At 42.4% G+C, this 25,590-nt stretch overlaps 1 protein-coding gene across 1 annotated transcript in view; it reads left to right on the top strand.

Moving 5' to 3' along the window:
• ESYT3 (extended synaptotagmin 3) overlaps window positions 1-25,441 on the top strand; it is a 30,776-nt gene extending 5,335 nt beyond the window's left edge. The window contains exons 3-23 of the mRNA XM_032693918.1: window positions 94-228; window positions 706-782; window positions 6,898-6,964; window positions 7,574-7,663; window positions 8,583-8,638; window positions 11,143-11,263; window positions 12,244-12,417; window positions 12,909-12,991; window positions 13,415-13,463; window positions 14,119-14,208; window positions 15,065-15,127; window positions 15,221-15,289; window positions 16,502-16,567; window positions 17,972-18,058; window positions 18,850-18,999; window positions 19,535-19,965; window positions 21,094-21,183; window positions 21,701-21,832; window positions 23,292-23,397; window positions 23,671-23,720; window positions 24,628-25,441. Coding sequence (XP_032549809.1) covers window positions 94-228; window positions 706-782; window positions 6,898-6,964; window positions 7,574-7,663; window positions 8,583-8,638; window positions 11,143-11,263; window positions 12,244-12,417; window positions 12,909-12,991; window positions 13,415-13,463; window positions 14,119-14,208; window positions 15,065-15,127; window positions 15,221-15,289; window positions 16,502-16,567; window positions 17,972-18,058; window positions 18,850-18,999; window positions 19,535-19,965; window positions 21,094-21,183; window positions 21,701-21,832; window positions 23,292-23,397; window positions 23,671-23,720; window positions 24,628-24,664 — 2,223 coding nt within the window. The 3' untranslated portion in view covers window positions 24,665-25,441. The remainder of the gene's footprint in view (window positions 1-93; window positions 229-705; window positions 783-6,897; window positions 6,965-7,573; window positions 7,664-8,582; window positions 8,639-11,142; window positions 11,264-12,243; window positions 12,418-12,908; window positions 12,992-13,414; window positions 13,464-14,118; window positions 14,209-15,064; window positions 15,128-15,220; window positions 15,290-16,501; window positions 16,568-17,971; window positions 18,059-18,849; window positions 19,000-19,534; window positions 19,966-21,093; window positions 21,184-21,700; window positions 21,833-23,291; window positions 23,398-23,670; window positions 23,721-24,627) is intronic.
• The last annotated feature ends 149 nt before the right edge of the window (window positions 25,442-25,590 follow it).

Here is a 25,590-nt window from a genome sequence, read left to right as displayed (position 1 = left end):
GCCAGGTGTTCTGTAATGGGTGTGCCTGTTTCTCAACAGAAGGTATCTTATGTAAGGAACCTTTAGTGTGTTTCTGCTTTTGCTGTTCTCTAGGTCCTTGTCCAGGCTTGGCCATACTTTGGAACAATCATGGAAAAAACATTTAAAGAAGTTCTTGAACCAAAAATCAGAGCAAAGAACGTACATCTGAAAACATGCACGTTTACCAAGATCCACTTTGGTGAGAAGGTAGTGTGAGTCCTTTTAACGTTTGTGGTTCACTCTTTTCGGAAAGGTTCAGGTGCAAGGGGAGTCTGATGTTCAGCTCTTTATTAGCTTTGTTGACTTGAGCATCTTCATCATGAAGGAGAGATCATACAGGAGAGACACACGTCTATTCCCACATGGTGTCAGCATCCTAGGACTGGAGATAGAAATAAAAGGGCCACATCCATATTTCTTTCTGTCACACCCTTGCAACAGGAGTTTTCAGTGCTTCCTAAGGCTTGCAGCATGGGCTACTTGCAACCAGCCCTGTGTTTGAGGACTGCCAAGGCTGTTCCCTCTTTAAGGGAAAAATATAATGTGGTTTACTCATGCTTTATGTGACATTTTGCAAAGTCTTTAATGAATGCTTCTGTACTCAAATTGATCAAAGTGAACAGGACTTTTCACTTGGGCTTGATAGATATTAACTATGTCATATCTTGTTTGTCTTTATTTCAGTGCCCTAGAATCAATGGAATAAAAGCCTACACCAAAGAAATTGGTAGAAGACAAGTTACCCTGGACCTGCAGATATGGTAACATTGCATCATTGATTGTGTAGATGGTTTTTAACTCATTGCCCATTTCACACCTGTGTGTCATGCTGGACTGGATATGTGGTCCACTAAGATCAGCATGAAGAGGTCCTTATCTTATATCAGCCTAGAGTGATATGAGATAGTCTGCCCTCAGCTAGATGTCCTCAATACTTACAGAAGTGAAAGGCTGTGCATCAGCCTCTCAGTCAGAAAGCACCTGCACAGGTCTAGGTTTACCTACTCTGGCCCATCACTGCTGCCATGGGTGTTAGAGTGTGTCCCTTGGCTTTGCAATTGATGGCAGTAAGAACCCAAGTTTTGGAACTGTATTGCCTGTTCTGAAAGCTCTCAGGTATAGAGGTGCTCGGTGTGTCTTACCCACTATGGTTTCTCATTAGTCCTGCCTCTCCAGTTCTTCCAGAACTACTTGCACTATTTATTTTTTAATTCCTTCCTCTGGTTTAATCTTCTGGTTTTACTCACCGTTTGTTCTATGTGCCACCCAACACATTTGCTTTTTTGATTACAGCTGTTCTCTGAGCAGAAAACAGCCTCTAGCTCTATCAACAGCAACAACAACAAAATTAGATAGAACATTTAATACCTCCCAGGGTGTTTTGAATGAGTTTGTGTGTTTTGTTAACATCAGAGCCATTGCAGAGCTAAACTCTCTCCTGGTTTAGCCTGGAGAATGGAATTACGGGAAGAATTACCAAATGAATGCTGCTGTAGCTCTCTAAGTTTAGTGGGCGATTGAGCTGCCTGATTTTAAATGGCTTTTCGTGGTAGTGCCAGGAAAAAACTGTGAAATTATGGAGTGTTTTGGCAGCAGCACAGAGGTCCTCAGAACTGTGCCTGCTGCTTAATGTGGCAATGGCATGGCAGCATCCCCAGCCCTGGCAGAGCACCATCACTCCCTGTAAAACACGATTGATTTTCAGCCAGATGTTGTGCTTCAATACTGGGAGCAAAGTACTTTTTGTAATAGCCAGGTCACTGTTAGGGCCTTTGGCAAATCATTCATGCTTTCCATGTTGAGATTGAGATCTGATGCCTTTTAGGGTCTGCAGAACGTTGCTGTTCTCTGCTAAACTGCTTCTCCAGGCTGCTTCTCTGACATAATAATTTTCACTATCTTTTTAACAATCCTCTGCAGAGGGATTCCCCCACCCCCACATTCCTGTCCCTTTGGCAGACCCATCAGCATCTCCAGACTGGCCTTCTGTTCCTCATACTGATGATAACCTGACCTGAACTGTTGTCTGATAACCCAGATGTTTTCTGTATTCACACAGGAGTGTGCAGTCTACCTTATCTCTCTGATGGGGGTCTCTTCTCCAGGGCTATGTTAAGGCCCCAGCTTCATTTGTGTTAATACATCAATCAACATCAGTTTCTGCAGCTAAGCTGAGTTGTGTGTTGTGCAGTGTCCACAGCAGGTAGTGTGTTAGTTCCAGAAACATGAAGCAAATCAATGAGCAGTAGTGTTATTTACCTGCCTTTTCCTAGATTACCAAAGGAACAGGTTTTTTTCTGCTACTTAGAGGAGATGGAGTTGAGCTGCCCCAATGTGAGGCTGCTGCCCTTCACACTCTCAGTCACTGTGTGGTGGTGAGGTTTAAATGACTATCTGCCTACAGAGCTACATTCTGGCATCACAGCTCTGGAGGAGAGTGATGTGCTGTTGGTTCCCCCTGTGGCACACTGTGCAGTGCTGGCAGCACGGTGACCTCCCTCTCTGGGGTTAGGTTTCAGAGAAGTGTAGCTGTGTTGCAGTGGACATTAAAGGATTAACGTGTCTGCATGTTATAAACATGACTCCTTTGCCTTGGTGCTTGCTAGCTGTAATTTGTGGGAGTTCCCTCACTGGTGAACCCACGTGAGTGTGACCTTTGGCTGGGTCACCACTGCATGCAGCACTGACCAGGGCAGCTGCAGCAGGGAAGGCTGAGCAGCTACTTCACACAGGGTGCTGTTACCCTGGTGTTCAGCTGCCTTGGCAGCAGCTCTGCCTCACTCCAGTGCTGAGCTACCCTTTGTGTTAGGCAGTGTCTTGCATCCAGAAATCCCAGCATACTCTGAAAATACTGTTTGCTTTCAGTCTCACAGCAGTACAGGAGGAGGGATTTTTTTCCTCCAATTTTATCAAGGAGGTAACTAGTTGCTGGAGCCCAGAGTCTTTGACTTAACATCAGGAAAACACAGAAAAAGGGCAGGACTAGAAAAAGCCTTTCCTTCTTAGCCTTCCTTTGTGGTTGATATGGAACCATTTGTGTAGTTTTAATAGCCACTTGTACATGTGGTTCACCAAGGGCTTTGTTTAATCTGTGCTTCTGACCTCCACAACATGATGCAGAGCTGAATGCTGGGGTTCAGTTCTGTGCCATGAGAAGAGGAGCTTGCTTTCCTCTGTTTTAAATTTGCAGTGTGGTATCACAAATTGAACCCTTTGCTTGGGAAATATGAAAAATAGCACTTGAAGGTCCCTTACTTGTATGGGCAGTAGCTGTCAGCAGAGCCAGGGATGTAGTAGGTCTGGTATTGCATGGAGTTACCAAAAGAACTCGAGAAGCTGCTTTAATTAAATCTGTTAACAACAGCTTACACGGTTGTACATCAGGAATGGTTATGTAGAGGATCATCTTATTACAGTCTTGACTGTTCCACTTGAAAGGACTACACTTGAGTTTTTGGCAGGAAAACCAAGGCTCAGAGGTGGTTACACAGAGGTGAGGCACACAGATCTTTTGCAAAGGCAAGAAAGGAGGCTACAAGATTTCTTTCAAAAACTTTTTCTTGGTCCCTGAGATGATACACTCAATTGGTATAAATTAAGTTATATAAATTTTGTCACAGCTTACAGGGCTGAACAGGAACGTTGTGGTAACCACTGCTTACCCACAGGTTTTTGTACAAAAGTTGGTCATTTAACTGTTTGAATGTCCTGGTGTCTGTATTCTGTACATGTACCTGTTTTCCAGTGCAAATATACATGATCTACAGCTTTCATGTAACATATAAGAAAGTATTAGAGTTCTTGCAGTGCCTAAATGAAATATGAGATCCCTACCAGACTGGGATTTGAAATCCCCAAATCTGAAATATGAGATCCCAGCTGGAAATAAACTGGCAATACTCTGGGATCTCCAAACAATTTGCCCTAGATGTAAATCATAAATCTGGTGTCCCCTGAGTGTAGGGAGCTGACAGTTGCGTTCTCCAAATAAATTGATGTCAGAGCATTCCAGAAATGTTCTCAAAACTGCATTTTCCAAAATGAGAATTTTGCAAGTGCAACCACTTGACTTCCTACAGCTAGCTCTTCTTTTCACTTTCTGCAGTTGTCTGAGCTGCTGCACAGCCGTATAATCATTGGATATAATCATGGAGTTTCAAAGTATTTGAAGGCACTACTACCCTCCTGAAAATATCTTGAAATACAGTTTCTTCCTATTCCATTAATATGATTTTACTTATAATCATTTTGCATTGAAAATGTGCTGAATTTTCTTTTCCATCCTCTTCTGTGGCATTTACAGCACATGAGAAGTCATAGAAGAATAGTGTAATAATTAATATGTATAAAAATGTATTAATTGCAATTTACTCTCTCTGGACTTCTAACTGGCAAGTTTTCAAAGCTGTAAAGACAGTCTGCCTGGAGGAAGAAGTCAAAAGAAGTGTGCAACAATACTTTGAGCTTCAGTGGAGTTTGGGCTGAGTAAGTTTGTAGGCTCTTACAGGAAAATAAAAGCTTTATGAAAACAGGTCAGTCTTGAGCAGAAAAGGAGCCTGACTGGATAGGGAAAGAGGAAAGGTAGAGGTGGTCTGTGTTTTCTCATACCCTGTGTTACCTGGTCACATTTTCTTGTCTCTCTTATTTGTGTAATACTACATGTTCATCTCCCAAGTACAAACCACTTGAGAATGCTGGCCCAAAGGGGGATTTTAGCGTGGGGGGCCATGAGAAGGTGTGGCCCATGAGCAGTTCTCTTATTGCACTTTCCTTTTCTAAAGGGATGTACAGATATCCAGGTTAATTCAACTTGTTAGCATGTGCTCTTGTAGCAACCCTGCCTTCAGCCAGTGGATTGCCAGTGGATCATAAACACCAGGACCAGCTTTTCCACCCAAATACAGAAGAGATACAGATACGTGCAGCTGGACAAGCTGCTCATCCACAGCTCAGGCATATCTGCATCACCTTGTGCAGCAGGTGATTTAGGGGAGAAATGGGTGGTTATTCCACTCTTCACAGGTGGGTAAAGCATGGTCCTGTGGAGGGTGGAGGGCCTTGACCCTACACATTTTGAAGTGTCAAGACTTGAGTTTGGCTGAGGTGTGCTCTCTCTGGGGAAGGACAACAGAGAGCTCAACAAGGATACACTGACCAGAGGAGCAGATAGAAGCACAAACAGCTGGGACTGGAAATGAGAAATAAAACTAATTAAAAGAGTGCATTTTTCCTACTAAACACCCTGGTGTGGGGGTGATGCCTGTATGAGGCCAATTTAAGAATAATTAAAGACTCAGGCTCTGTTAAGACTTCTCCAACATGTAGACTCTAAAACATGGTGGCAGCTATTGGAGTGTTAGTGGAGAAAAGAGACATCTAGGACTGGGTAGGAAGAGTTTTTGACTGTGTGGAAAGGCATAAACGTTGTAAATTAAAACACCACAGCTCTTACTTGTTGTGTTGGACACTGGCAACAGCTGAATTAAATCCTCTTGGATTAATTACTGCAAATTGAGAGACTCATTTTGGCTCCTCATTTAGAATTTTATTGTAACAATGCTCTATTAGCACCCAGTGTAATGAGTTGAAAGATAATGTCAAAACTGTAGAAGGTAATAAATGTAAAATAAGTTTAATTATGTGACTTTTAAAAAAGATTGTGTTGATTTTGGCATGGCTTGTGAGGTCGGTTATTTAAGACATGAGAATGCTCTAACATTAAAGGCTTTAATCTCTGTGTTAGGTGCTCTTAAAATTCTCTTAAGTGACTATCTGTAAACAAATATACAAAGAACTTTGCTTGCAAAAATGAGGACAAATTCACAGGGTTGCACATTCTTGGCAGGGTTTTTTTGGGTGGGAGGGAATCTGTCTATGTGCAAATTACAGCGTGAATTTGTGGCAACTGCAGCACTATTTACCTGTATAGATGTGGTCAGAGCAGAAATCTTGTCCTTTTCCTTTGATTATGGGGTGAAATTATGCATGCAGGAGGCAAGCACAGCACATTCACTGTACTGCTGTACCTTTACACCCTGCTTTACCTGAGAGTGTTTGTGTGTCTGCAGCCAGAGCTATTTCTCAGGGGGCTGAAAGGGAATTTGGTAGCTCCCTTCAGTTGTTTTCTGCCAGAGGCATCAACAGCTCTGCTATGTTCTTCTCCCTGGGGAGTGGCTATCAATTTCTGCATAAGGTGATGTTTGTACTTTTATTAAAGTCTCTGGTGGTTTCCAAATTGCCAAAATACCTCATTCAGCATTTGCTTTATTTAAAACCTGATGTTCTCCATGGCAACTGACCAAAATCTGATCTAAGTCATTGTCTTTGAATTCAGCCTCAAGGAAACCAGGTTATTTTTAGTGATAAATTTGTCCTTCAAGTGGATTTTTGGGTTGTGGGTCAGTGTGATCTATGGGCTTTTTGGGTGTGAGCAAGGTGGGAACCCCATAAGTAATAGGAGTTCAGCTCTGCACCTGGGAGCTGGGTCACCAGGTTGTGGGGTGGGATCGGGCCTTTGGGAGAGAGGGGAGCAAGTAGGCAATTGCTTTGACCTGAATTTTGAATGAGCTCGTTGATCCCCTCCTTGCAGCGAGCTCACCTCAGCCAACCACCAGCCTTAAGAATAGAAAAGTAACCGTGAAATACAGATGTTACTTTGATATCTTACAGGTAGATCAATATCCCAGCTGACTGCAGGGATTCTCTTGTGCAGATATGACCCTTGTTCAACTTTCCCTTTCAGTCACTTGAAAATCCATCTCTGCCTGGGGGGTTATGTTGTCAATCCTTAAACTGATTTCATTTATACTTTGTACAGGCCTGAATTTCTCATGGAACTATTGCAAATTGTGGAATAATGTGATAATTTTCTTTCAGTTACATAGGAGACTGTGAGATTCACATGGACATAGCGAAATTTAATCTTGGCGTGAAAGGTGTCCAGGTGCGTGCTGTGCTGATGTTTTCTGTTCAAGGCTGTGTGAGGCAGGAGGCAGCACATCCCAGTGGGGAGGTCATGACACTTAACTGGGAAATCACCAGCTGTTCAGCTTGGAACTATTGGCTTTATCTCCTTGTGTTTTGGCTGGGGAAATGGTGCCTTCCATGGAAAGCACCTAAGTACCACTTTTAAGCTTTGTAGTGTGACTCTTAAACAGGGTCAGTGCTAGAGCATCGAGTCTGTGTGGGGCAGCTTCTGACACTGGAGTTCAGGGGAGCTGTGTGTTGGTGGAGAACTTCGGAAGAACCAGGACATTCATAAACTGGTGTAGATTAAACCAGCAACCTGTTCTTACAGTGTTGAAAGCTAGCAGGCAGAGCACTCCATTGTATGGCAGGATTGCAGAGAGACTCCACAAACATAACAAGTATTTCCTGGTATCAATAGCAGTGGTTTGGTGGGAGGAGGTTATTGTTGTTATTAAGTTCTTAATAAAATTGGCTTCTAGCAGGATTTTTAAAATTGACTCCATCACTGAAAAGTTCACAATTTTGAAACCACATCCTGAGAATACCTTAACACTCAGCTTTCCTTGGTCTGTTCTGTTTGCAGTTGTATGGGACATTGCGGGTGATCCTGGAACCTCTTCTAACTGATGCACCTTTTGTTGGAGCAGTGACCTTGTTTTTTATGCAGAAACCGGTGAGTCAGTAGTGGTGCAGGTGCTTGAATAACAAATGCCTGATTGTTCAGTGCTCCTCTTGAACTCCAGGAGGCCGTGAATGAATTTGCTCTAAATTTTTGTAGTAGTGCTTAAAAAGTTACTTGCTTCACTCTAAGAATAGGAGTGCTGTCACTCTTCTTCTGGTGACAGCACTGTTTCCTAGGCCTTTACTGCAAGGTTCCTGGCTGGTGGATATTCCCATTCATAGATTTTAAATGCAGTTATCTTGCAGACCATTCAACCACGGTTGCCTTTTGAAAGCTTGCCTCTTTAAGGTCGTGTGCCTTGTAGTGAATTGTAGTTTAATAAAATATGAGAAACTTTCTAGTCTTGTAAGGACCAGTTAGTTACCTTATGGCACACAGCTTTGCTTGTGGGTTATGCTCTGCTTGAGTTCATGGGAGTCATACATTTTTGATCTTGGATGAGGTGTTCTTGTGTTTAGATTTAGTAGCACTATTTTAGCACATGAAAAAAAAAACCCTTTTGTTTATTGTAAGAGTAGGGATACAGACAACCCCCTGCCTCAGGGCATAGGCCAACCTCTAAGTGAAAGGGTGAGGAAAGAACTTCAAAGTCTAGGTAGAGTAGTTGAATTTCCTGCATGACCCCAGGGCATCTGCCAGTGGCCATTGCTAAGGGCTGAATGCTGTCTTTCCTTGTGCTTGCAGGTTAAGTCCCAGTGATATCCTCATTTCAGGATGGCAGATAAAATAGATAAGGGAATCGATACCAGCTGTTGGTTTTAATGTACAGTTGCAATCAATTACGGGTGCTGGTTTTCCTTTCTTTAAACAGCTGGCTTTGTTTTAGAATAATTTCCCCTTTAAATTCTACATTTGTTTTGAAATAAATTTTGATAGTCCTGTATATGTTTTCTCCCTACTCTTGTTGTAGCATTTGGAAATCAACTGGGCAGGCATGAGCAACCTCCTGGATGTCCCAGGGATTAAGTGAGTGTCTACTTTGCTTCGCCTAATTCATATTCAAAAAGCCTGTAGAAGCTGGGTCTTCAGTAATCATCAAAGCTGTTCTCAAGAATGTTGTGTAAAAGGTTGTGTTGTGTGCTGGTTACTCATCCCATAGTGTGTGGCTGTGGAGTTTGCAAAACCTGAGGAGGGTGCTTTTTACATTCTGTCAAAATTGCTTCAATTGCTTCACTGAATTTAGGATGGAAGTAGTAAATCCATCAAACAACAATGATTTAATGTTAAGAAATAGTTGCAGTCCCTCTAACAAACTGAAATACAATCCATGATAAAGAAAACTGCACCAGATTGATAAGGAGAAATGTTCTCTTTTCATGTAATCTGCTCACCCTTTAGGTTATTCAGAAAATGTAGCTCTTCCCCAATGCTTCCTGGGTTGGTGTTGCACATAAAACTTGCACAGCAAGGATGAAAATCTTAGTGGTTTTCAGTACTGTAAGTTTCAAACTGTTTCACCAGACTGGGGATTAACTTTGTCTTTGTTCCTTAGTGTAAGGAGAAAATTCTGTTACATAAGATCAAAATATATTTGATTACTCAGCCTTTGCCTTTCTCCCTTCCAATGCAAATGCAGACATTTCTGTTCCCCACTGTTCTGCAGCTCATGGCTTTCAAACTCACAGGAAGTGTCTTCTTCAGGTGCCAGTTTATGCATTAAAGGGCCTCTGAAGACCTTTGATGTTGAGTGAGAGGAAGCTTTCTTTTTCTCTTAATGTGAGCCCAGAGTGGCCTTTTGCCCTGAAGTTTGGCCCGAGAGCTCCAGATTTTATCAGAGGAATTAATCTGTTCTTTTCTAACTTAGTTTCCCTAATCCTTGCAGGGAGAAATTATGTAGGTGTTCCAACCTACAGCCTCTCATATAATTAAGTGCAAATTTAGTGTCCTAAATTTTCACTCCCTGGTTCTCTCACAGGGATTTGAACACAGAAATCTTCACTTGTCATGAGCACTGCAATGAGAGCTGGGAGCAAAACTTGCCTGACCATGAACGGGCTGAAGTACAGGTTTAACAAGAGCCCTCCCTTTCAAATGGATTGGGTTTACTTAAGAGAGCAAAGAAACTGGATGCAGTTGTCTGTCCTCATGTACAAGCTGTGTTTAGTTGGGTGCACTCTGAAGACCCAAGAGAAAGGACAATTCTGTGACATTCCTGTCGGTTTTTTTTTTTTTTACAGGAAAGCCAACAGCCTGACCAAGGCTCATGGTTTAACATTTGGAGTAGGAAACTACTTTCCTTATGTGTGAATCCAGCCTCCTCTGTGGACTGTGGCACTTTTGTTACACAGTCTTGCCCTGATAAGCTGCCTTATAAGCACTAGATTTATCAAGAAGATGAAAGTATTTCAGATACCTGGTGCTCTTGGGTTTTCCTCCTAATATTGTCTTTTGCTCATGACAATTTGTAGTGGGATGTTGAAATCCTCTCATTAATCACGTGGAGAGTACTGGATATCTATGATTAGCCACATATTTCTTGCTCAGGAAAAACAGTTCAAATTAGTTTTCCCTGCTATACAAATTGTAAAGAAAAGATTTAAAACAAAAAGCTAAAAATGTGTAAGTTGTAATTAGGCTGGAAGATTCCCTGAACTCCAAGACAGTACTCTCAATTCAGCCAATGTGATCTCCAATTACTTAAACCAAGATTTTCCCTCTTAGCACAAAATATTCCAAGATACAGAATTTTTTCTTTTGCTTGGTCTTCTATTAAACTAAATGAGCTTGGGAGTTTTGTTTTTTGGGGGATTGGTGGGGTTTTTGTTTGGTTTTTTTGTTTGTTTGTTTGGGGTTTTTGTTTTGTGGGGGTTTTTTTACATGGCTGGCTTCTCCTTCTATTTTACAGTAAGGTGTCAGCATGTGAACAAGAGCAGGCAGCAGTGTGCACTAAGGCAATGTTCTGAGCCTTAAAAACAAACTACCTCGAGGCCTTGAGTCCCCTGGGAAATGGGTGAAACCTCCTGATTCCCTCCTCACGTTGCCTGTCCCAGAAGGCACATGAGTTTGCCTTGTTTGGGTGTGTGCATGATGTCACACAGCCGAAGCTCCCATTCATCATTTACAACCTGCTACAGCCAATTTCAGTCTAGCAGTAGGGATGCTCCTTAATGCAAACTTGCATCACTAAATTGAAGTTGAATGGCCACTCTGCAACTCTTTTTATAGAATCATTTAGGTTGGAAAAGACTTTTAAAGATCATCAAGTCCCACTATTAACCTAACACTGCCAAGCCCACCACTAAACCATGTGCCTAAGCACTGCTTTTACAGGTCTTTTAAACACTTCCGGGGATGGTGACTCAAACATTTCCCTGGATGGCCCGTTCTAATGCTTGACACCCTTTGGGGGATTGTGGGCAGTATCACTCACTTTGCAGTGCCCAGTTTCTTTTGCTGTGCCTCATCCTTTCGCTGTAACCGAGTTGTGATTGATTGTAGAAACTTAGGTTGCTTTTTTCCCCCACCTACAGTGTAATGTCAGACTCCTTAATTCAAGACTTCATTGCTGCACGGCTGGTTCTGCCGAACAGGATCACAGTGCCTCTGAGAAAGAACATGAACATTGCCCACTTGAGGTTCCCTATCCCCCAGGTGAGTTGTTTTTTCAGTGAGAGTGTTTATCTTCCTGAGTGTGCATTTGCCACCACGTGGGTGCTTGCAAGCTTAGTGACTTAGGATCCTGCATCAGCTCTTTTAACCTGAATTATGGGCTTTTTGTAGGTGATATTTCAGAAATATATCAGTAGATGTTGGATAGTTCATAATTTGGGAGGGGTGGACATGGGTACTGGGGGTTCCTACCCTTTCTATATGGCATAAGGAGTCTGTTTAGACTCTGAGCTCATTTACCAATTAAACCTTTAGTCTCTAACTGAAGATCTGTGGTATACTCAAATGAGAGGATAAATACATGAGCAATGAATGTCCAGCTATTTAATATTTTTACTAATGCTCCAAAAGGGTGTAAATAGGGAACTTGGAGGGTGCCATCTCTTTGTTACAGAAAAAAAATGGGAAAAAACCCCAAGAACAAATCTCCTAAATACTTGACATATCCAGGTCTTCAGTCTCCTTCATCCATCCAATACCTAATAATCTTATTAATGAGGATAAATATAAATTAGTGACAAAAGGATGCTCCCTATTGCAAATGTGCATCAGCAAACTGAAGTTGAATGGTCACTGTGCAATAAAATAAGTCCCTGGCAATGGGTGCTTAGTTCCTTCTTCAGTCACTGGGAATTGATCCTTACACTTGATTTGACTGTGGCAATAATGCTGTGTGCATATGTATGCTTCTGATTTAAAAATAAATTGAACATTATTTCCTACACAGTTATCTAGATTGCCTTGTGCATCTGCTTAAGGGTTTTTTCCCCTCTAGGTAAGTGGTGGGAAAAGTGTTTTAATACAGCTGTCACTGGAAATGTACTGCGTCAAACTATGTGTCTTTGCAGAACTGTCACAGTGACTGCCCTTGCTGCCTGAAATAACTAATTTTAGGAGGCAACATATTATAATTATCCAAAGATTGCATTTTCATGACCAAGTCTATATCTTATTTTATTCAGGGGGTAATAAGGGTTCATCTGCTAGAAGCTGAAAACCTTGTCCAGAAAGACAGTTTCCTTGGTGCAATCAGAGGGAAGTCTGATCCGTACGCTCTCCTTCGCGTTGGCACGGTGCAGCATCGAAGCAAGACAGTTTCCCGAGATCTTAATCCCATTTGGAACGAGACATTTGAGGTACTGAATCTTTTGATCTCTCCATCTGTAGGATGCACAGCTATTTACATCCCTGTGCTTGGAGGACCTTCTCTTATCTGACTGCACTGGAACAGGTGGACTTCCTTGTTACTTGGTTGAGGCATTTCTGTCCCTTAAACAAGTTCAGATTTACATTGTAAACTTGAAATGTCATTCAGGTTGATCTGATTTACATGTGTGGGTTTTTGGAGGAGGTGCAGAGCCCTGCTTTAAATATCAATCAGTGCAACTGTAGGCTGCTCTAGCATTGGTTTATCTCCTCTTATTAGGGATACCAGTTTGAGGAGTTTAACTTGTAATTCAAAAACAAGCAAACTGAATTTGAAATATTTTCACCTATAATCAATTTTATTTGTTATGCAGTTAGCCACGAAAGAGCAGGGAATGTCCTTTGTGTGTTATATAGCTGTGAAATGTCATGTTCTTGTCCACAGCTTTTTGGTTTTAATCAATACCTCTTTCTCCTCCAGTTTGTTGTTCATGAAGTGCCTGGTCAGGACTTAGAAGTGGACTTGTATGATGAAGATCCAGATAAAGATGACTTCATGGGCAGGTAAATTAGCATAACCTTTGCTCAGGGTCCAGTAGCCGCTGCTATGGGACACCTGGATTATTTATATTGGCAATTTAATATTGTTGGAAGCCATTCCCTTTGCCCAGATATTGATACCAAGTTATTAGTTTATAGTGCAACTAACTTTGAGCAAGGTAGAGAGCGGCCCATGCTCCTACAGGGAATCCTGTGAAGCCATTAGAAGTGATAGTTGCCGCATGACTTGAGATTTAAGTATTTCAAGGGAGAGATTTCAGAAGTGTAAGTGCATTCTGGTGCATTCCTCCACGCAGGCAATGTGGAGAAGTTGTTGTTTGGAGCAGACTTGAGTGTGGGCTTTTTTGGTGGTGGTTTCTTTTCTCCCCAACAGCAGTATGCTGTATGGCTCAATATACACTGAAATGTTTGATTTTTGCCTTTCAGCTTGCTTATAGGCCTAGTGGATGTAATGAATGACAGAACTGTTGATGAGGTAAAGATCACAGCTTATTTCTAAATGTGTTGGTGGTGTATGCTTACATGTGCTCATTTGTGCTCCCCCTCTGCTACTGCAGTATTTCTGTGTGCTTAAAGCTACCTTGCACACTTGCACGGTGGTCTTTTCACAAAAAGAAAATACCTTCACTCAGAAAACTTACAAAGTAGCCATTACAATAATTTTTACAGCCAAGCTGGTAACCCCAGACAGCCCTGAAGTTACACTGAGCCAGCAGTGGGTATCTTGTGTTTGTATCTTGTGTCTCATATGTACCAAACATTTTGTACAAGGCTGCAGATAAGGTTTGGTGAAGCAGTCTGATTGCTGAGGGGAGAAATGATCTGATCTTATGGTGGTTCATCCTGCAACCCAGCACTCTGCAAACAATGTCAGGGTGCCTGTCTTGTGCTACTGCTGGTTGGAAATATCCGTGCACTTTGCCTGTATATGGGTATCTTGTTTCCATTTTTTTTCTGGCTTGTATTTGTAAGTAGATGGACGTGCTACAATTTGTGTCAAAAGTGCAAGTTAAAGTCATCAGAGTACAACTCATGTAGTCTAATGTACATAAGTCTCAGAGACTGCCACAGACATATAAAAATTATTCTGCTTCACAGTTCTCAAGTTACCCTTTGTTGTCTCCGTTTAGTGGTTTCCCTTAAGTAAGACAACAAGTGGACACTTGCATTTAAAACTGGAGTGGCTTTCACTACTAAACGACCAAGAAAAGCTACATGAGGTGAGTATATTTGCTTGAAGGATTCAGGTACTCTGATCCCTGTCCAGTGATCAACAAAGGAGTGTGTAAAATTAGGAACCCCAGGGCAAATTCATGGGAGTTTATTTTTGTCTGGCAAAGTTTTGATGTGATTCCCTCCCTGCCACTCCTACAGAGGAAGGGCATTTGCTTGCCCCAGGTCCCTTGGTAATTCAGGAGTAACTCAAATCTGGCAGCTCCTTTTGCTTGAATTGGCAAACCTTTGTTTGACTTACTGCAAAATAGCTTCTCACAGGTCCTTTTTTTGAGAGTTTTTCTCCTCCTTCTTCATCTAGGATCTGTGTAGTACCCCAGGCCTCTGAAATAACCTGTACTAGTCATAGACAAATACACAGAACTGGTGCTTGGTAGGGCAGTATTTCCAGATTGTTGCTTGTCCAGCAGAACTGCTTGGATAAAGCCCATCTCCCAAGGATGCTGTTTCTTCAAAACCAACCAAAACTGTTGGAGTTCCACTGAAGTGAATAAAATTGTTTCCAAGCTTTGTTCTGCTGATACTGGATTGATGTTGATATATGTGGTTGAGCATGTTTTCAGGTGTCTTGCTGTGCTGGGGAACCCAACCAGTTCTGCACTGAGGGATTGATGAGCATTAAGGCCAGTGCAGTGAAGAGACTTACACGTCTTACTGACCTGCTTAGAACTGTCATGCTGTGTTGGCTTCTGCTCTCCTAAATTACAAGTTTTAGGAGAAAGGCAGAGAGCTGCTTAGCCTTCAGAAACTCCCCTTCAAATTTTGTTATATTTTACATTGTCCTTGGTGGGTGATCATGCCTACCTTGTGTTTTGTTTGGCTTATCTTTCCTGGCCTTTGCAGGATAAGAAGGGTCTGTCTACAGCAATTCTGATAGTCTACTTGGACAGCGCCTTCAACCTTCCAGTAAGTACAAACCACATGCAGCAGCCTTCACTTCTAACCTTCTCTTTTTAAGACCACGAACTAATTATTTTAAATACTCTTTCACTAATTCAGAAAAACCACTTTGAGTATTCGAATGGTGAATGTGGAGCAAAGAAGATCAAAAATAACAAGTACCTCAAGGTAAAATTTATATTTTTCTCCTATGCTTGCAAAACAATGTTCTGGATTATGGGGCATTGTAGCAGCTGAAGCTGGCTGTGGTTAAAGAGAAATAACCTCTCCACTGCCAGAATCTAAGTGGCCAGGGGTTCAAAATATTCATTGAAAGGCCACCCCTGCCCCAGTAAGAGCCTAGGAGAACCAAGTGAGAATGCAACACAGAAATTTTTGATTGTGCGTGTGGTTGTTTATACTTTTATGCTTTGGACAGAGAGATTAGGTCATGATAACCTTTCTGCTGTTGCAAAGATTCTTCCCATTCTGAGCTGTTCCAGCTTGACATTGGGGTGGGAGGAATATGCTTGTTTGTGGTAACTTTCCTGTTCACTGGAGACCTGACCACCAAATTCCTCCCCCCTTGGTTTTAGAGGGATTCAGAAGCCTCTGTCATTCCTGCCTCCTCTCTCATAGCTTCTGTTTACTTTCCCCCCAAAATAATATATTTTGCTACTGTGATGTAAATGGTGGGTATAGGGAAGAATGTCTTTCTCCCTTTTTTCTTGCACAAGTTACACACAATCACAGCTGTGAGCTATGGATAAAGCTTCCCATTCTGTCCAAGTAGCTCCTCTCCTAAGTACCATCTTTACAACTGAGTTACTAGCACTTAATTCTGAACCTAATTGTGAGTGCTTTGTGTGCAGCATTGTGCCAAGACCAGTTCCTCAGCTTTGACTTCTGTAGCATTAGTGCAGAGAAGCACAGTACAAGAGGTTCCATATCGTTACTTCTGGAAAGGAATTGTTACTTGATGCCAAAGACTTGCTTCTACCTGCAAGTCCTGAGCCTTGGAAACCAATTCTGAAAGTCCTGTTTCATTCAAGAATGATGAAGACTTCCCACTGAGCCTTCAACTCTCTGTTTCCTCCCAGCTTCTGACAAATTTTTTACCTGCTCACCTACTGAAACCTAAGTACATAAAACTTTGGCTTAAATGTATACTTTTGATGGTAAAGACTGTGCTGTGTTATGGCTGGAGGCTTTCCTGTGTCCTACACCCTTCAGATGTCCTACACCCTTCAGAAATATGTCCTACATATTTCTGAAAAATATGGTCAGCTTTCCAGCAACTCATTTCAAGTAACAGTAGTGGTGTGATATTGCTTTCTGTAAACTATAAATTTCTCTTTTTTTTTTTCTGATTTCTTCTTTTTTCCTTGTATTAAATGACAGAAGATGGAACGAGAACCTTCCTCGTTTGTCCTGCTCACAGTTGGAAACAAGACTCAGAAGAGCAAGGTGATGCTGTTCTAACTGTTTTGCTTTCCTTAAATACTCTCTGTTTTATGGATGACCATTTCCAAGTAGCTTCTAGGAAGGGAAGGACTTCTTGTGAAGCTGATGTGGAGCTGCAGTTATGGTGATGGTTGTAGAACCTGGGAGGTGGGGGTCAGTCAGCACATGGAACCACTGTATCACTGAGCTGTGGTGGTTAGTGGGTGTCTGATCAGCTGCTGTACAGATGTGTGGTTTTGTGCTCATTGCCATGAAGTCATACTGCTCAAGACACTCGAGTTCTATAAGGGTTGAAGAGGAAAAAATGATAGGTCTCAAATCCGGCTCATGCTTTCTCAGAGCAGGATGTCATTTGTATCAACCTGGCCTTTGTTTCCCCATCAGAGCCTTTCCTGGCTCCCGTGTATCACAGTTTTACTGATTTTTTTTTTTCCTTTTTTTTTTTTTTTTTACCTATACCAGATGTATCTGGATCTCCTCCACTTCACTTTCAGTTTCTTTTTCATTATTTAAAGATTACTTTTGCCCAATGAGTACAAGCAACAGCTGATCTCTGCCCTCCCAGTAGCTGCTGTGTTTGCTGTCCTGCAGCTGGATGCAGATGAGGGCAGCCCCTATGTTCTTTTGGACACCCAACAAATAGGAATGAATCCTCTTGGCTACACATGGGCGTATAGGACTGACACCTATTTTCCTTTGTTTCTTCCACCTGCTTCACCCAGGAATTGGGTTCTGCTTGTATTTTTACCTTTTTCGGCTTTCCCTCTCCCTACCACATCATTTGCCTCTCCTAAGCTAGGTAAGACTTCCAGCCTTTCCCTGCTCCTTTCTCCTTGCAGCCAGCAGTCGTGGCCTGGCAGAGACAGCTGGTTTATGGAGCAGCCACAGTCCTCACGGGTGCATTCCATGCTCTTTCATCCTTGAAGTGGATGGTACTGAAGCTGTACCATCCTACTCTTCCCACGAGATCTACACCCCTGAAACTGCCCCTCTAGCTTTCCTACCCTTCCCTGTCAGCTCAGTGTGGCTTTGGGAGCTGGCTCTGGGTGCCTGCAGGCTGGAAGCAGCACTCTGGTTCTCCCTGGGTGGAGAGGTGGGAGGGAGGGAGCGGTGCCTTGCTGCAGGTGAGGCAGGCTGCTGGTCCAGGCAGCGCTGGCTGGGGCAAACTGCAGCTCACCAGACTTGTTCTTTGGCATTTCCACATCCCACAGAACTTGTTCTGGTTTTGCCAGAGACTTTGCTTCTGCACACTTCTGACCTGGAATTTCCACTCTCTCCATACAGCTGGGGTGTAGCATCACTGGATAAAATTAAGAGGGTCACCGTGTCCCTCTGGTGATCAGTGTCATGCATTCTGTGCTGCTTACAGAACAAACTAATGTATGTGCCATGATCTTATTGTTGCAGACCTGCAATTTCAGCAAAGATCCCACGTGGGGCCAGGCTTTCACCTTCTTTGTCCACAGTGCTCATTCCCAGTCACTCCATGTTGAGGTGAGAGAAAAGCCTTTCCTTTGAAGACCAACTGCACATCTGTAGGAAGAAACCTCTTTTATGGAGCGCAGTGCTGGTTTTTTCTATGTGGAATTGTCTTGTTCTGGGTTCCTCCTACTTAAAAGGTAGAAGGACCTGTTGTTGCACAGGTGATTCTCTGTTCGGTGATACTGGTATCTGCCTATGTTCTAGGATCATGTAGTGTAATATCTGAGTTTAAAATGTGGGATATTTCTGGCTGCAAAGTGCAAAGGAGTTTTTATACAGGTCAGTGTGTAGTAAAGACATCAATATTTTGCTGTCAGAAATTGCAGCCTTAATAATTCCCAACCAGAGCCCTTCACCTCAGTGTTCTGGCTTGTTAAGCAGTTCTGTCTCTCACCAGCCCCTTTTAGGGCTAGTCACTCAAATATTGTAGAATTGAACTTAGAAGGTGTATTGAAGTTAAATAGGCTAAACAATTACCTAAAGAGCTTGTAAAAGTTTAGACTAGTTGTCATCCCAGCTGCCTGGGACATTCTCCCTGAAGCAAGTAGGGAAAGTCCAGTAAATCTCAGGGCCTGATTTTTCTGCTGAAGCAGTTCCTTATCTGTGTAGTTAGGGATGGGATTTTTACTGCAAACACACTAATTTGTTACACCCCTGAAATACTGGTATCACCCATTTGGAAGTAACCACACTTGATATTATGTCCAGAAGTAAATAAGCTAATTTTGGTTTCTGTCTGAAATACCTTCTTACTTTGCTTCCCAGTTTGCCAAACTTTTGTTTCCTTTTTTTTCCTCCTCTAGATAAAAGACAAGGAGCGGGATAGTGCCCTGGGAACTTCAGTGGTATGTCTGTCCCACTTACTTAAGAACCCAAACATGACTCTGGATCAGAGATTCCAGCTGGACCATTCCAGTTCAGACAGCTTTATTCAGATGAAACTTGTGTTGCGGGTATGCTGTTCTTTTGTATATTCATTTGGCTTCCCTAGTGGAAGCATCCAATTCTAACCAGGCAAAAGAGATGAAAGATGACTGTGGAGAAAGACAGCTTTGCTTCACAGATGAGTAGAAAGTAGAAGTGTGACAAGGTCTTTAAGTGCAATTAAGAGTGTATAGTGGAGCTGCAAAGTATCCCTGAAGCTTCCTAAAACTTATTGTATTGGCTGAAAATCTTCTCCCAGCAATAAAGAATTAGTCTGAGAAAATCTAAGCTGGGGAAATCAAAGCTCCTCAAAAGTAAGAGACACTGATGCTTAGGAGTCATTTTCTCACTGTGCTCTGGATCAGTGCTTAGACAGTGCTAAATGTATATGCAGTAGGACAAGAGAAGAGAACACTACAGTGAATCCCACAGGCTCCTTTCATCTCTAATGGCAGATTCCTGCTGTTACAATTTTGTGGTGAAATTTTCTCCTGGGTGGTAATGCTGGCATTCACCCCAGTGCTTTGGGAGCAGCACTCACTGCTCTCCCTTGTGATTTTTTAGGCACTGAATGTTGAAGAACCTGATCCAGAAAGAGTCAAGGCTGGTGTCAATGCCTCAAAGCAAGGTCCCGTCCGTGAAAAGGGTGGAAACCAGCAGAAGTCTGTCTCCCCACCAGAAGTCTCAAAAGTACCTCCTGTCAGCAAAGACTCTGCAGCACTTGAATCCCTGCCAAAAAGGGACAGTGGAGAAGACCTGGGCACTAAAGACAGTTCAGCAGCCCCTGTACCAAGTGAAACAATTGCAGTCCCTGATGGGGCAGAGCACAAGCAGAATCCGGAGCATCACCCGCCGTCAGCGCTGCACAGCGGAACAGCAGCAGTGCCCGCGCTGCCGGTTGTGCAGGAGCTGAGGCTTGCACCCAGTGTCACCTCTCTGGGTTCTCTGCCTTCCTCTTGCTTTGAATTAAGTAGCAGCAATCTGGACGTTCATAAGTAAGTGTTCTTCCAGTTGAATTGTTCTTCTCTTGGGAAAGTTTAGGTATTATGGATCGCTGTTGCATAGAGGTGAATTAAAGGGCTGTTAAGTCGTTTGGTGTCTTGGTTCTCAACTCACCTTACAAAGAATTGACCTAAGTATTCCAGTCAGCAGCAAAGTAGATTACAGGGCACTATCAGATCAGGTGTAAAGTGAAAGCATTTCCTCTCTGGCTTTCCTAAGAGATGCTGCACGTGTTGGCTTTATATTGTTGAAGAGCCTCTCTGCACTCCTGGCTGCCATAACACTCATTTAGCAACAGGATATTGGAAGTCTGAGCATCCCACTTCTGTAATATCATAAACCCTTGATAAGTTTCTCTGTCTGCTTAAAGCTTTGAATGCTGTGTTTTATCCAGTGAATTTTAAGACTGATGATGCTGTGAACAAAGTTTTTGTGGATAGGTGTGCATGTGTTTATGTCCTTCTCACAGTGCTCAGTAGTCTGTTCTGTTAATCTCCCTCCTGGGGGGCAGAATGGACCTTGTAGAATCCTTAATGAAGGTCCACCTCACTTAAAAGAGCATCAGAGTAATTATAAACCTGAATGTGAAACCCAGCTCCCGCTGTTCGGTCTTGTACTGCTGGACTGGCAGATTCTCTAGCTCTGAACAGGGCTTCATTTATAAACTATTTTTAAACCATTTTGAACAATGTTTTTTGGATTTGAAGCCACTTCAATAACATGCAGAATGAAATATAAAGAAGGTCCCATTTTGCATATACATACATTTTGCATATACATACATTTTGCATATACATACATTTTGCATATACATACAAGACATTCTTGAGAGAGCTGTGTAACACACTAACCTCTACTTTGCTGCTCCATCTACAGCAGGCCATGGAGGGGCTTTTTTGGCAGTTTGTACTGTGGGACTGAAATCAGGTTCGTGCAGAGAAGGCAGGGATGGTGCTAATGGGAATGTTGATTCTGTGGAACCTCTGTAGTCCAGTTGTTTCCTAGAAAGCAAACCTTAGGATACCAGGAAGAAGAATAGTGCCCTGAAAGTTGGTTTTAGTCTGCATTTGGTCTGTTCAATAGCTGTACTGAAAGGCTTTGACTGTGCCAATGTCTTGCAGTGGTACCGAAATGCCTCTGGGGGAGATCCAGCTGACGGTCCGTTATGCTTCCATACGGCAGAGCCTCGTCGTGCTGGTGAACGGCTGCAGGTAACAATCACTGAAAGAGAGGGGCAGAGCTCTCTGGGCTTGTGTCAGTCATTCAGCAAAGCTGGAGTAGAACCAGTGCAGCAGGAGATGCCTTAGCACTGGCTGGCCTCAATCTGTGCAGCCTCACTAGGCCCAGCTCTGGTCAGTGCCAGCAGCAGGTCAGGGAGAGAGGCCAGCGAATAGGGCCCATTGCAGTAGAGATACTTCAACTGTCATCCACCCAAAACTTCCTCTGAACAGCATTGACAACTGATGTGTCTTGGGGTCTCATGATAGGCATCATGGCAAGGATTGATACCTATGACTGAATTTGTAATTGTTAATTTAGGAACCCTGATAAGTGGCCACAGACTCAATAGTGAAAATTCTGTTTAAATAAATGTTCTTAAAGTTTTAGTTCCAACTCCCGGGATGAATGTTTTTGGCCCATGAAGGTTTGATTTGATTCCAAGAGAGTCGAGTTATTAAAACACACACTGGGAGAACCTGCCTTGCTTGTCTGTATTTCTTTTAACAGAAACTTAGTACCCTCTTCCAGTCGTGGAGTAGATCCATATGTTCGTATATACCTGCTTCCAGATAGAAGGTGGACAAGCAGGAAGAAAACTTCTGTTAAGAAGAAAACATTGAACCCTCAATACGATGAGAAGTAAGAAAATCTTAATTAAGATTGTGGCTGAAATAGTTATGGTGTCTGTGTAACGAAAGGGCTTCCTAAGGTGTGCTGCTGTTGGTCCTAAGGATTGTCTTGTGAACATTTGCAGGTCTTCTGAAACAAATGGCACTCTAACTATGATTTCCAAGTTCCTGTGGCTTGTTCTGCCTGTGGTGTTGCCTGTCCCTCTGTAGCAGGGCACACCTTCCCTGCCCCTTCCCTGATTCCAGCAGGTGCAGGCTGCACTTGCTTCCTTGCAAACAGGCATTTCCCTACCCATGTTTACCTCCCTGTCATGGCAGAGGCAATATTTTCATTCAAATGCCTCACAGAGCCTACTTCTCTGTTCATACTGCTTTGCTGATGCTTGTTTGGACACCTTTCCAAAAGTCCAAGGCAGAAGTACAGAGCCTTTTGAGACTGGACCATTCTTTGGGCAGACAGGTGGATGTTGTCATCAGTACCTGGTGGTACAGGGTAAAATGTTCCCGCCCCTTTGCTGACAGTGTCATGTGCACAGCTCTGCCACTGAAATGGAATGCGTTTTGTATAAACCCAACACAGTAATGCTTAGAGGGAGAGCTGTTTTGAAAGGTGGTCTTAATCCCATAATTAGAGGAAGGTACACATATGTGAAAATACGTGAATATTGGGTGATCCTGGGTGGTTTAGATTTTTCCTGTGTTGTGTTCTTTCTGTAAGTCAGAAATGGAGAGAGGATTTTAAAATATTTCATCTTAACACTCAAAACACTGGAGCTGTGGATTTTTCTGTATATTCCCAAGTAGCTCCACTGATTCAGTGCCAGCCCAGCTGTTGGGAACATCATCTCGTTTTCCTCATCCTTGGTATTGACGTATCCTGTACATCCTCAATTAAGGATAATAAGTTGGGCAATGCTTAGCTCCAAAACATATTACCTGTTTTACAGCTCTGACTTGAGGAAAAGCTATTCAGGTGGGAAGAACTGATTTAGCATGGACAAAACTCACTTGACATTTAGTGATGTGTGCCAGAGGCTTGAGTCAGAGCCATTAAGAATTTAATTGCCACAAGTTTCAGCCTTTGCTCTTCGGTGCAAGGCTATTCTGTGAACTTTGGGGTTTGGCTCAGCTATTTCCTCTGAGTAATGAAGGTTGAATGGCAAACATGCTGGTCTTCTCATGGAGGGGAAAAAAGATGGTAAATGGCATTTCATCGTGAATGCATGTTTTCCTCCTTCCCCCTGGCACAGTGAACAGTCTGAACACAGTGTAATAGTCTTTCATGAGGCCTGGAAGAGGTTTCTTGCAATGTGAATGAAATCTAACTATAGATTTGCCTTTTCTGTGTCTTCCTTCCCTTTTAAAGTCTGGGTCACTGATGTTGTACTCTGTCACTGTAATCTGGCCACTGATGCTTACAGGATTTTAAGTTGTGACTTATGTCTCTCCTTTCTAAACTTTACATTTAGGTTCGAATTTTTTGAATCTTTGGAAAATGTCAAGAAAAGGACACTGGACATTGCAGTGAAAAACAGCAGGCCGTTCATTTCACAGGAAAGGAAGGAGTTGGGGAAAGTAAGTTTAAAAAATCCGCACTACGGATGTAACAGAGCTGAACAGTCTGGGCCGTTCCTGTAATCCTGAAATGCGGCTCACTGGCAATCTGGAAACATCTGCCAGATTTTCATCTGAAATCAGGCTGTATCCATGTGGAGGCTTCTTTTCACTTGGGGGCCTGAGATGCAGCCCTAGAACTAGAAACTGGGTCTGACTTGGGAGGAGTGCTAGCGTAGCTAATCAATTTGTATGCTGAATAATATACAAACAAATAAAATTGGCTTTTTAAAGGTGCGGATTGACCTGTCCCAGGAGGACTTAATAAAAGGTTTTGCACAATGGTAAGTACCATCTCTATACTTCCAAACCCTACCCATTGCTTTGTTGGGAGTTTGCATGACTGTTGTTGGAGTTCTGGTGACTGGGCTGTGTTTGGGTGAGCAAGAAGAATATCCTATCTGCAAACGCAGGACTAACGTGAACTAATCTGGTAGTTTTATCTAAGTTGTGTGTTAATCCATGGGCTGTGCGGTGCCTGCCCTGTGAGACAACTTTAATGAGATGCCTGTGTGTCAATTATAGTCTTCAGCATATTTTAAGTTACCATAAAAGCCATGGGGACACATAACTAAAAGAATTATGTTTATTAAAGCAACCTTGCAACAAATTTGGATAAAGATCTTAACTAAATACTCTGATCAGCAATATATATATATATATGATAAAACTTTAATTACAAAGCATTTATAGAAACTACTATAATAAGCCACTTACAGTTCTGCCTGTATGTTCATTATGGTTCTGAGGTTTGTGTGTTCATTGGTCTGAGGCAGAGACTGAGAACCTGGCTTGGGTGGTTTTTTCCACTTCTACGGCTGTAGTTAATGGCAGTAGTTCTTCCTTCTTTCTCCTTCAATGGAGCCCAAGGAATGCAGCGTGGGCAGTCCGGGAGCTTGCCATCCGCACAGGCAGTGAGCCAATATTCCAGATAGGAAAACCATGTTTCCCTGGCCCAGCTTGTGTGTGTGTGTGTGTGTGTGTCTCAGGGCAATTACGGGAGGAGGGAAAAACGACACACCCAACGTTCCTGGTGAAGAGCTGAAGTCTGAGGCCACCTCTGGAGCCTCCTTTGCCAGGCTCCCTGTGAAGGCCAAGCAATAAAGCAGCCCAAGTCTTCTCTATTGTGGCAGTTAAAACTGTAAAGAAAGTCTTAAACTACTGTAATTACTTACTGTGTCTATCTTGCAGGTATGAGTTGACAAGGAGTAGACGCAGGAGAATTTGATTTCTTCTCATGTACATAAGTCACTAATTTTTCGACTTTATATAATGTACATATCTCTTGTAATTAATGTGTTTTGCACACTCATTGCAAATTTGAAGCAGTCTCTAGCTCAGGACATGTAAATTTAATGATCCCATTTGGAGATTAGTTCTCACTGAAGTTAAAAAATAAATATATTTTTCCCCCCATAGGGAATAATTTGTCCTTAGAGAATAAGTCTTTTATTTTTGCCATTTCTGGCAAATCATCCCCCAAAGGACCTGTAACTTTGAATCCTCTCTTAAGGAAGTGTTGTACCTGGGGATATTTTAGATTGTCAGCCAAGTGTCATTATTTTGCTTGGCAGTCTCATGTCCCCAGGATCTTGTTCATGTTGTTTTAACATGAAAGTGTTGTACTTTTTTTGAAGCAGCATTCTTCAGCTGTAGGGCTACAGAACCCATTAAACTTTAATAGCAATTATTTTTGGAGAAACTAAGAAATTGGTATTCCACTGTTCAGAAGTACCTTTGCAGACTGTGGCTGCAGGTATGTAAATAATGAGCTTCCAAAAGCAGGGAGCTTAGTTTACCAAGATGTCATTAAGGTTTTAGTTTGTGACACCTTAATAGGTTTTGTCCTTTGTTACAGTACATTTCAAAATCTTGTAAACCCAGATTATGCCTGAGGAACAGCAGAGTTTTGTAAACTAAGCTTTACTATTGAGGCAAAATATTTTTGGAAGCTTGGTGTACTTGTTTCTGTACAATAAACTTCTGTCTTGCATAAGAAACTTGATCTATTCCTTTCTGAAACTGACTTTTGGAATATGACCATGGTAACTTCTAACCATCATTTGAAGCAAATTTCCAATATTTTTGGCCTAGATTGCATTAATCCAGTCTGCTTCAGTCCATAACATGAGAGAACACTGAGTAACAATGTGG

This window comes from Chiroxiphia lanceolata, chromosome 7, assembly GCF_009829145.1.
Source record: "Chiroxiphia lanceolata isolate bChiLan1 chromosome 7, bChiLan1.pri, whole genome shotgun sequence".
Taxonomy (NCBI): Eukaryota; Metazoa; Chordata; class Aves; order Passeriformes; family Pipridae; genus Chiroxiphia; species Chiroxiphia lanceolata.
Note: the sequence above shows the minus strand (reverse complement) of the source record. Positions and strands in the feature narration are given on the sequence as shown.